Raw genomic sequence first — 12,007 nt, 5'->3', positions numbered from 1 at the left:
GCAGCAATAATAACGGAGCTCAGAGTACCCATTATGGTACTGTTATGATAGTTAGTAGCAGTGGCGGCGCGTGGTCATTTTGACAACCGGGGCAAGCTACTGCGGGACCAAGTCACCCCCATCTACGGGGACAGGATGAGCGCTTTAAGTTCTCCCATCATTTTATGAGTATAAAAACCATTCCATCGGTAACAACCAATCGGCAAAAGCGACAATTTTTAACGATAAGAGAGTGTCTTTAAAACCGGTCCAAGTCAAGGGATTAATAAATATAGACATAGTTTATTTTGAAACCTCTTTCAAAAGGAAAGGCAATATTTACCCAGATAAATACAATGACATATTAACAGAAACTTCGGGAAAGCAGACAAAACCTAAAATAAGGTTTAAAACGTTACTATGAAGAAAGGAAAGTTAATGCAAAGATAAGGACATGCGTCGCTCACTCATAGATATATATATATTATTTTGAACATTTGAACCAAGTTTTCATACTACGTAACACCACGTATCACACAGTCGTTATATAAATTTTTCCATAGGGTGTTAGGGAATGAATTCGAACTCCAGAAATTCACGATTACGTTTCATTTGTTTCCTTCATTCGTCATTTCACCTATTTCATAAATCACATTTCACAGGTAATGAATGGCCACATCAATGGAGATTCTAGTCCTGTGGAAGGTCGTTATAAGATTTCAGCACCAGCCGGCTGGGAAGCTGCAAACAGCACATTCAATGTTTTAATAATGTTCAACAGAGACGAAATATTCAATTTGACTGATATACAATTTACATGTGACCCAACTGATGTGGAAGAAAGTACGTTGTTTTTGGAAATTATATGGAAGTGTATTCTTTCTTACTCATTGCGAGTTTATAACATTATTCAAGTATATTAATATAAGCAATCTTTTTAAATCGTAATGAACTCGTTTCCATAAATTCAATTTTCTACAATTAAACTTTCTTTACATTGCGTTGGAATTTGTTAATAAGCTGTTTTAATTTGTTCATTTTGAAATTTCAAATTATTATTTTAATATTAGGCCGCCCAAAATACATTAACATAGCAGATATTTGAGAGATCTGTAAAAATCAATTTAGTTGGGATTGATATTTTTGAATTTGCAATTCTGTAATTCGAATTTGTAATGGGATTCTGCAATTTTGCAAAACGATAGATTAATGAAAAGTTTACCGAAATACGTACGTATCGAACGCAAAAAAAGAAGTTTGTGAAGATTTTTTTAATATTCAGTATTACATTGTCTTATGAGCACATATTTCTTTAAATACTCGGAACTCGTTTTTAATCTCTTCCTTCGCTGTCACTGTATAAAAAAAATTTTATTTTTTTTTATCACCAATGTGTCAAACCGTCACTTTTTCAGTAAGCGTCTATTCTTTCCCACAAAATAACTTGGTGAAGGAAGCGAGTTCTAATGTATACTACACAAATGGATTTCACGAAGGAGATGTCTTGACCGTTACGTTCCCAGTTGCAGTCGCTAGATTCAATGTAAGTATTTAATTTATGTATCTAATATCAGCATGTTACTATCAACGATTTCGCTGATATGTTACTGTGACGTAATAATTTTTTTTTTTATTTTTTTTTTATCATTTGGAGTATATTACTTTTTTACCAACCAATGTATTTGTAGTCATACCCTAGTATTATTCCGGCGCAGAATGCACATATATATTCTTTATTAAAGATTCAGAATCGAAGAATTAGGAATATAATTCACGGTTATTAGTGTAAAACGATGATATGATGAAAATAAAAAAATGATATTGTGTTGCACAAATGCAGGTTTTAAAAATACCAATCAGACAGAAAATTAAATCATCAAATTTGGTTTCATTCAGTGATATGTCATATCAATAAATTAATTCATAGCATATTCTATTGAACTAACGAACACCCACTATTCTGTATAACTTTCGATCGTACACGATCTTCTCAAAATACAATATATAACATAGCTATATTTATCAATCCAGTTTACAACAATGGACAGCAGATATACCGTCACTTCTTCCGACTCAACTACGTTCACCTTGAGTGGATTTCAAAATGCTGAGGGAGTCGATGATATGAAAGAGGTTTGAGCAAATACATAACTCAATATTTGTATGATGTTCGTAGAACGAAAAAGAATAATAATGCGTGCCCACATAGGTTCAAAATGATATATTTTATTTTCACTCACTCATTCGATTTTTAGGACTCAATCCCAATGGTTTGAGATCTTCTTTGGCGTAACAAAATTAAAAAAAATTACATTTCAATTTTTTGTTTTTATTTGGATATAAATGTAAGTAATCAGCAATATAAAAATTTACACCGAAAGACGCGCTCGATTCACAACGAGTTTTTGTGTGTAACTACCGGATGGGTAAATAAGAAATATGACTTCATAAATAATGACCTCATTCATGTACAATTTCATATCTCGAAATTTGTTTTTTACAGGTGAGCTTTAGCATAGATTACCTACAATCAGAAGATGGCACTTCCAACTGGTTTTCTGCCGGTGATGTTACTGTTACAATTACTAGAGAAGGCGAGAGCGAAGAATAACATTTAGTCATTTGAGATTACACAAGATTGAATTGGATGCATTTATGTTTATTCAGAGATGATTGAAGTCTACTCTGGTTACACACAACGACAATACATGTTGTTTTACAATTTAAAAATGTATTTTCAAAGACATGCTTTTCTGTAATAAAGTACCCGGTTAATAAAATAATAAACTTTTGTTTGCTAATTTCACTAAATTCGCAATTGCCGTCATTAGAACGCTACGGAATTACATGTTGGAAAGTTAAATTAATAGTCATAGGGACAATTCATGCCTGAAATTTGGGTCACAGAATTTATTTCGATGAAAACGTTAGGCCACATAGGGGATGAACAATTTTAGTGTACCATTGAGTGAGTTTCTCATTTTTATTAGCAGAATATTACTTTGTGTACTTTGGAGATAATACATGAATATGCTGGAATGCGTTACCAAAACAGAAATCAATTTTTGAGCTCAGGATATTGTATGTAGGGCAGAATGATCATGTGCTAATTGTTTAAATCGCATTTGGGCTCGTAATTATGAAGTGTATAATGTGAGGAGAAAAGATATATCAACAAGTATGACAAGTGGGCAGTAAAAGGATATATATTGGCATTCAAGTGGTTCTCAGAATATTTATAATAAGTAAAAACAAAAATTTAAATTAGTCACTTAAAAAAGCACGAAATTGCAGTACTTAACGACAGAGATTGACTGGACAGCCAATTAGGCTCACATGAATTATGTTTGGGACTCATCTGTGTTATAACGGATGTAAATAATACAAGAAAATCATAATTAGTATAAACTTTGGATAAGAAATGGATAAACAGTTATTTATCTCAATATTAATCTACTGCGCCTATATAATCGTATAAATATCGAAAATCTGACACTACGAAAAGCAAATGTTGCGAAAAAAGAAGATATGCATGCCGAATACAATGAATAAATAGTATGTCGAAGATTCGAGCCATAGACTCCGTGTGGAAGAGTCAGACTACAGTGAAAAAACTACAAATATGCTGCTCCTTGACTTTGCTTAACCGAGTTGCTAGACACCGATAACAATGAAAGTCACAATACAATACAAGCAATGGGTAATTGAGAATTGATCTGTTTGCTTCGACATAAGCGAAAACTGGCAGCAATAATAACGGAGCTCAGAGTACCCATTATGGTACTGTTATGATAGTTAGTAGCAGTGGCGGCGCGTGGTCATTTTGACAACCGGGGCAAGCTACTGCGGGACCAAGTCACCCCCATCTACGGGGACAGGATGAGCGCTTTAAGTTCTCCCATCATTTTATGAGTATAAAAACCATTCCATCGGTAACAACCAATCGGCAAAAGCGACAATTTTTAACGATAAGAGAGTGTCTTTAAAACCGGTCCAAGTCAAGGGATTAATAAATATAGACATAGTTTATTTTGAAACCTCTTTCAAAAGGAAAGGCAATATTTACCCAGATAAATACAATGACATATTAACAGAAACTTCGGGAAAGCAGACAAAACCTAAAATAAGGTTTAAAACGTTACTATGAAGAAAGGAAAGTTAATGCAAAGATAAGGACATGCGTCGCTCACTCATAGATATATATATATTATTTTGAACATTTGAACCAAGTTTTCATACTACGTAACACCACGTATCACACAGTCGTTATATAAATTTTTCCATAGGGTGTTAGGGAATGAATTCGAACTCCAGAAATTCACGATTACGTTTCATTTGTTTCCTTCATTCGTCATTTCACCTATTTCATAAATCACATTTCACAGGTAATGAATGGCCACATCAATGGAGATTCTAGTCCTGTGGAAGGTCGTTATAAGATTTCAGCACCAGCCGGCTGGGAAGCTGCAAACAGCACATTCAATGTTTTAATAATGTTCAACAGAGACGAAATATTCAATTTGACTGATATACAATTTACATGTGACCCAACTGATGTGGAAGAAAGTACGTTGTTTTTGGAAATTATATGGAAGTGTATTCTTTCTTACTCATTGCGAGTTTATAACATTATTCAAGTATATTAATATAAGCAATCTTTTTAAATCGTAATGAACTCGTTTCCATAAATTCAATTTTCTACAATTAAACTTTCTTTACATTGCGTTGGAATTTGTTAATAAGCTGTTTTAATTTGTTCATTTTGAAATTTCAAATTATTATTTTAATATTAGGCCGCCCAAAATACATTAACATAGCAGATATTTGAGAGATCTGTAAAAATCAATTTAGTTGGGATTGATATTTTTGAATTTGCAATTCTGTAATTCGAATTTGTAATGGGATTCTGCAATTTTGCAAAACGATAGATTAATGAAAAGTTTACCGAAATACGTACGTATCGAACGCAAAAAAAGAAGTTTGTGAAGATTTTTTTAATATTCAGTATTACATTGTCTTATGAGCACATATTTCTTTAAATACTCGGAACTCGTTTTTAATCTCTTCCTTCGCTGTCACTGTATAAAAAAAATTTTATTTTTTTTTATCACCAATGTGTCAAACCGTCACTTTTTCAGTAAGCGTCTATTCTTTCCCACAAAATAACTTGGTGAAGGAAGCGAGTTCTAATGTATACTACACAAATGGATTTCACGAAGGAGATGTCTTGACCGTTACGTTCCCAGTTGCAGTCGCTAGATTCAATGTAAGTATTTAATTTATGTATCTAATATCAGCATGTTACTATCAACGATTTCGCTGATATGTTACTGTGACGTAATAATTTTATTTTTTATTTTTTTTTTATCATTTGGAGTATATTACTTTTTTACCAACCAATGTATTTGTAGTCATACCCTAGTATTATTCCGGCGCAGAATGCACATATATATTCTTTATTAAAGATTCAGAATCGAAGAATTAGGAATATAATTCACGGTTATTAGTGTAAAACGATGATATGATGAAAATAAAAAAATGATATTGTGTTGCACAAATGCAGGTTTTAAAAATACCAATCAGACAGAAAATTAAATCATCAAATTTGGTTTCATTCAGTGATATGTCATATCAATAAATTAATTCATAGCATATTCTATTGAACTAACGAACACCCACTATTCTGTATAACTTTCGATCGTACACGATCTTCTCAAAATACAATATATAACATAGCTATATTTATCAATCCAGTTTACAACAATGGACAGCAGATATACCGTCACTTCTTCCGACTCAACTACGTTCACCTTGAGTGGATTTCAAAATGCTGAGGGAGTCGATGATATGAAAGAGGTTTGAGCAAATACATAACTCAATATTTGTATGATGTTCGTAGAACGAAAAAGAATAATAATGCGTGCCCACATAGGTTCAAAATGATATATTTTATTTTCACTCACTCATTCGATTTTTAGGACTCAATCCCAATGGTTTGAGATCTTCTTTGGCGTAACAAAATTAAAAAAAATTACATTTCAATTTTTTGTTTTTATTTGGATATAAATGTAAGTAATCAGCAATATAAAAATTTACACCGAAAGACGCGCTCGATTCACAACGAGTTTTTGTGTGTAACTACCGGATGGGTAAATAAGAAATATGACTTCATAAATAATGACCTCATTCATGTACAATTTCATATCTCGAAATTTGTTTTTTACAGGTGAGCTTTAGCATAGATTACCTACAATCAGAAGATGGCACTTCCAACTGGTTTTCTGCCGGTGATGTTACTGTTACAATTACTAGAGAAGGCGAGAGCGAAGAATAACATTTAGTCATTTGAGATTACACAAGATTGAATTGGATGCATTTATGTTTATTCAGAGATGATTGAAGTCTACTCCGGTTACACACAACGACAATACATGTTGTTTTACAATTTAAAAATGTATTTTCAAAGACATGCTTTTCTGTAATAAAGTACCCGGTTAATAAAATAATAAACTTTTGTTTGCTAATTTCACTAAATTCGCAATTGCCGTCATTAGAACGCTACGGAATTACATGTTGGAAAGTTAAATTAATAGTCATAGGGACAATTCATGCCTGAAATTTGGGTCACAGAACTTATTTCGATGAAAACGTTAGGCCACATAGGGGATGAACAATTTTAGTGTACCATTGAGTGAGTTTCTCATTTTTATTAGCAGAATATTACTTTGTGTACTTTGGAGATAATACATGAATATGCTGGAATGCGTTACCAAAACAGAAATCAATTTTTGAGCTCAGGATATTGTATGTAGGGCAGAATGATCATGTGCTAATTGTTTAAATCGCATTTGGGCTCGTAATTATGAAGTGTATAATGTGAGGAGAAAAGATATATCAACAAGTATGACAAGTGGGCAGTAAAAGGATATATATTGGCATTCAAGTGGTTCTCAGAATATTTATAATAAGTAAAAACAAAAATTTAAATTAGTCACTTAAAAAAGCACGAAATTGCAGTACTTAACGACAGAGATTGACTGGACAGCCAATTAGGCTCACATGAATTATGTTTGGGACTCATCTGTGTTATAACGGATGTAAATAATACAAGAAAATCATAATTAGTATAAACTTTGGATAAGAAATGGATAAACAGTTATTTATCTCAATATTAATCTACTGCGCCTATATAATCGTATAAATATCGAAAATCTGACACTACGAAAAGCAAATGTTGCGAAAAAAGAAGATATGCATGCCGAATACAATGAATAAATAGTATGTCGAAGATTCGAGCCATAGACTCCGTGTGGAAGAGTCAGACTACAGTGAAAAAACTACAAATATGCTGCTCCTTGACTTTGCTTAACCGAGTTGCTAGACACCGATAACAATGAAAGTCACAATACAATACAAGCAATGGGTAATTGAGAATTGATCTGTTTGCTTCGACATAAGCGAAAACTGGCAGCAATAATAACGGAGCTCAGAGTACCCATTATGGTACTGTTATGATAGTTAGTAGCAGTGGCAGCGCGTGGTCATTTTGACAACCGGGGCAAGCTACTGCGGGACCAAGTCACCCCCATCTACGGGGACAGGATGAGCGCTTTAAGTTCTCCCATCATTTTATGAGTATAAAAACCATTCCATCGGTAACAACCAATCGGCAAAAGCGACAATTTTTAACGATAAGAGAGTGTCTTTAAAACCGGTCCAAGTCAAGGGATTAATAAATATAGACATAGTTTATTTTGAAACCTCTTTCAAAAGGAAAGGCAATATTTACCCAGATAAATACAATGACATATTAACAGAAACTTCGGGAAAGCAGACAAAACCTAAAATAAGGTTTAAAACGTTACTATGAAGAAAGGAAAGTTAATGCAAAGATAAGGACATGCGTCGCTCACTCATAGATATATATGCTGCTGGACTTCTACTGCTTGAACATATATGCAACACGCCGCGGTTTCTTGGAAGCAAAATGCTCAATAACGCGCTGATTAAAGTCATGCATCCCAGAAATAACGTCTATGTGAATGGATAAAACAGCTAAGGAATTTAATCTATCTTGCTTCATTGTGTTTCTGAGATACGTTTTAATACGTTTCAGCGTGCTGAATGTTCGCTCTGCGTCGGCGGAAGAAATAGGCGTCGTCAAAATGATGTCCAGAAATTTTGCAGACGCCCCAAAGGTAGTTACTAGAGTGTTATACGAGGAACCCATATATGAGGAACCCATAGAGCGCGCAAGTTGATGTGATGTTCAAAAAAGTTTGATTGGTGTATATACATCGCAATTCATTTTCCAATTTACGCGTTTATCATGGGGTTAAATTTGGAGACAGTAGCCAAAAAATGGATGGGAAATTGACGTGCAAATTTTGAAAAATTTTTGGGGTTCATCAAAGAGAACGCGGCAAGGTGTTCAGTGCGCAGACGATCGCCTATGTGATTCACCAGAATGTCGCAGCATTCCTTTGCAGACAAAATCAAACGCTGCGTTGTTTGCCCGCGGCGTAAAGAAGCACTCCATGTGTCGTCGTATTTTATTGTTTCCCGGATACGAGATACAGCATCGCAGAGGTCTGAAATACACGACTGCACAGACGCTCCATCCATTAGCCTTGACTGCAATGCGCCGTATAATACATCCACGTGATAGAATATTGTGGAGAAAAAAGCGAGAAAAAATGAAAACTCACCATCTTCTAGCAGACGCTTTAGACCTGCCGCCTCCCTCACAGAGCGTTCGTCCCAAACCGGAGAGCTCTGAATGCCATTGAAACACTCAATGAGCTCAGACCTAATTTCGGACACGCCCTGTACCACGCGTGATTGGAAGTTCCAACGTGTTGGCGCACAAGCTGGGAGATGGCGGCTACATATCTGGCGAAGGAGGTCAGAGCGCTCCGGCGAAACGGAAAAAAATGAAGAAAACCCCGAAACATTTGCAAAAAATATACGGACGAGATGGGTATCAAGACACATATTTTTAATAACGAGGTTAAATTGGTGTGCATAACAATGTAAAAAATGCGCATGAGGAATATCTTCTTTTATATAAACTTGAACACCATCTTTCGACTCACTCATGACTGCCGCACCGTCATAAGTTTGAGCTATCAATTTTGACTTCGCGTTGTAAGGCTGTAACACTTCTTTCAGTACAGCCGATATCCCGCAAGCCGTGCGATCAACGATTGGTACAAAGCTGTGAAATCTCTTGGTAGGTTTACCATCTTTCACAAACCGAAAAATCACAGCCAGTTGGGAAACGCACGTGATGTCAGTTGTCTCGTCAGACTGAATCGAAAGGAACTGGCAATTCTCAATTTACAGAGCCAAATGTTGTAAATAAATTTTATACATTGAGTCGAGCAAATCATTTTGGATATCCTTAGATGTCCCTTTCGAAACAGTTGCGGCATCAAGATGATCTCTCAATACTGTATCTAGGGATGCGGTGTATTCCACCATATCCAAAAATACCCCTCTATTAGAAGAGCCAGCCCGTTCATCGTGCCCACGGAGGGACAGCTAGTGACAACCAATGAACTTCAAAACATCTATCAATCGACCGAGAACATGGCGGTTTTTCTCGACGTTTTGGTTGTGCCGACGAATAGAAACCGCGCGTCCTTCATCCAACTGTGCTGCAATATTAACCCTTCCGAATGTTCGGTATTTTACTGCATTGTCCAGATGCTCCATAGAAGATTGATGATCCCTGGCACGCTCGGAAAGATGTTTAAGATCTCTAAAACCAACGTGAGTCACGGGCGGTAGCAAAAAGTAGGCAATAAAAACAAAAAAGTGCATTTTTGTCCTCGCTGTAACACAACCATTCGTGTTTTTATACCAAGTTTCTGCGCAGAATGTACGCCGACGCTTTCCTGCGTCATGGGATTGTTCCAGTGAACAAATTTTTGGTTGATAAGGCCCAAGACGTTGTACCTCTAATTTTTGTTCCAGCGGCAGCTGCGAAAACGGATTGCGAAGTAGTGCATTAACCTTATTCATTATGAGGTCTAAGGCTAAGAAATGCGAAGCCGGAAAGAAGTGAGGAGCTCAAAAGGAATGTGGAAAATCGAAAGCAAATGGACTAAAGGTCTCTAACTGATTCAAATAGCGAAACAAGCGACAAAAACGAAGGCGAGGAAACTATCAACTCTTCAAGCAACCAACGAACGAGAAGGAATGCGTGAATATGTCAACACGTTGTTGTAAGAAACGTCGGCATTGTGTCGTCATAATTTCGGGGCTAGCCCCGATCGGCCCCGATGATTTAGTAAAAGAAACAGAAAACAAACGAGACAAACGCGGCGAGTGGAAGATAAAAGAGAGAATACGATATACAATGAGCAACCGGGGCAAAATCGGCGTCGCCCCGTCGACGTTTGGCGAAGGCTTTGCGAGCGAAAAATGAACCATGTCGGGAGAATATGGCTAGTGTAGACAGTCTGTGCAACCGATATTGAGGAATTTTTCGAATATTTTTTATTATACCGAAAAAACAACCGGGGCATTGCCGTTTGGCTCTATTGACGCGACGCCACTGGTTAGTAGTATGTTAGACCAGCAGCGTCAAGTGGTCTATCCCGTACGATGGGATACTAAGGATAATCGTATCCATGCAGCCAAATGTCAGCCACACGCCCACACTCTTGAAATTTTCTGGATGTTTGCGGTATTCCTGTAGTGTGTGTATCAGGTTATTGTTAGACCATATTTTTATTCCGTACGACGCTCCCGTAGTGTGTGTACAAATATGTAGGTAACTAATTTTGTCTGCCTACTTTACATCAAGTTGTGTAAAGGGACTGAAACTTATGTGCAGGCGGTGTATTCACTTGGCCAACACAGACAGCCCCTGAACTCATAATAGAACTAAAATAAGGAAAACCATTAGCGATCAATTATATATGCCAACTTCTTCTATTTGTATAAAATCACTGAATTGCGATTGTTTCAACTGCAGCAACACAGATATTGTATCTTACAGGGTCCCTCATCTTATCAACAAACGAGTGAACTGATATTTCATGAACTGGCAATAACAGTCTATTCGAGCCAACAAACGCAACACAATTGTGATCTCCTGGCTTCGATTTTTTCTGCATTCCATTTGTCTCGTTGAAGTACTGGTAATAAATGGGAAAGGTGTGGAGTCTGACTCGTAGGCGCAGTCAAGGTAAAGCAGTGAAAATAGCGTTGACTATTTAATTATGTCTGCAAATATAAAAGTCGTACAAAAAAATTTCAAGTGTAACAATAGTCACTAGAAATGCAAAGAGTTCTCCCTTCGGTGTCCAAGAAATGTCGAAAAACGAATTAATAAAATGTGAACCATGGCCTCCAGTTCAGGTTTAAGTAGGGAGTTAAACACTGATCACGAGACTACAATCAGCAGAGATAGGCTTGCTAGCAAGTAAGTTTATCTTGATTACTCTTGATACACTGACAAAACAACAGCAGTACAGCAATAATAAACAGAATTAGCAGGGAAGCGAGCATAATCTGAAAACGGTATGTTTGAGACAGGAAAAATTCGCGACAGGAAAAAATCGCGCTTTTTAACTATAAAATCAAATTTATTCTAAATTAAGTACGTACAATTTTCCGCTTAAATGCCACGTCAACTGCGGGATTCTAAGCAAAAGATGATCAATATCGAATACAATGTTTATGCAGTTATAGGATATAAATGTACATTTTGTGTTAATCATAGAAAAGTTAGAATTTAATGAACAGAAGTTTTCAGCATAATTTGTATATAACATCACCATCGAACCCAGTGAAATATTAGAGATAATATTATGTGATCTTATTTGCATAAATTCAATTATCTTGTGAATTTTCCAAATCTTTCGTCAACAGGCATATAGCGACTGCTTGTTCAATATAGCTATATGCACACCGTTGTTCGTTCGCAGCAGCTTGGGTGAAATATTCATAACAAAATATTGCGGTACTAGAATGGAAGAAAGCAAAACTTGTTTGAATTAACAACACATAGTAACGT

The 12,007-nt window shown here is 35.9% G+C and overlaps 2 protein-coding genes across 2 annotated transcripts; both read left to right on the top strand.

Annotated features, from left to right (window-relative positions):
• The first annotated feature begins 615 nt into the window (after positions 1-615).
• On the top strand, positions 616-2,790 carry LOC144421105 (uncharacterized). Its single transcript, XM_078111332.1, has 4 exons — positions 616-822; positions 1,395-1,522; positions 2,011-2,112; positions 2,483-2,790. The coding sequence occupies exons 1-4, from the start codon at positions 645-647 to the stop codon at positions 2,588-2,590; spliced, it is 516 nt and encodes a 171-aa protein (XP_077967458.1). The 5' UTR covers positions 616-644; the 3' UTR covers positions 2,591-2,790.
• Positions 2,791-4,337: 1,547 nt separating this feature from the next.
• LOC144420956 (uncharacterized) lies at positions 4,338-6,565 on the top strand. The gene is made up of 4 exons (XM_078110864.1): positions 4,338-4,545; positions 5,118-5,245; positions 5,734-5,835; positions 6,206-6,565. Exons 1-4 carry the CDS (start codon positions 4,368-4,370, stop codon positions 6,311-6,313), a joined length of 516 nt encoding a protein of 171 aa, XP_077966990.1. The 5' UTR covers positions 4,338-4,367; the 3' UTR covers positions 6,314-6,565.
• The last annotated feature ends 5,442 nt before the right edge of the window (positions 6,566-12,007 follow it).

This window comes from Styela clava, chromosome 3, assembly GCF_964204865.1.
Source record: "Styela clava chromosome 3, kaStyClav1.hap1.2, whole genome shotgun sequence".
Taxonomy (NCBI): Eukaryota; Metazoa; Chordata; class Ascidiacea; order Stolidobranchia; family Styelidae; genus Styela; species Styela clava.
Note: the sequence above shows the minus strand (reverse complement) of the source record. Positions and strands in the feature narration are given on the sequence as shown.

Excerpts from the sequence above, each read along its gene's own strand:
- LOC144421105 (XM_078111332.1), top strand. The coding sequence starts at position 645 with ATGAATGGCCACATCAATGGAGATTCTAGTCCTGTGGAAGGTCGTTAT. Across the intron at positions 823-1,394 it reads CCCAACTGATGTGGAAGAAA|TAAGCGTCTATTCTTTCCCA; the intron begins GTACGTTGTTTT and ends TCACTTTTTCAG. Across the intron at positions 2,113-2,482 it reads GAGTCGATGATATGAAAGAG|GTGAGCTTTAGCATAGATTA; the intron begins GTTTGAGCAAAT and ends TGTTTTTTACAG.
- LOC144420956 (XM_078110864.1), top strand. The coding sequence starts at position 4,368 with ATGAATGGCCACATCAATGGAGATTCTAGTCCTGTGGAAGGTCGTTAT. Across the intron at positions 4,546-5,117 it reads CCCAACTGATGTGGAAGAAA|TAAGCGTCTATTCTTTCCCA; the intron begins GTACGTTGTTTT and ends TCACTTTTTCAG. Across the intron at positions 5,246-5,733 it reads TTGCAGTCGCTAGATTCAAT|TTTACAACAATGGACAGCAG; the intron begins GTAAGTATTTAA and ends TTATCAATCCAG.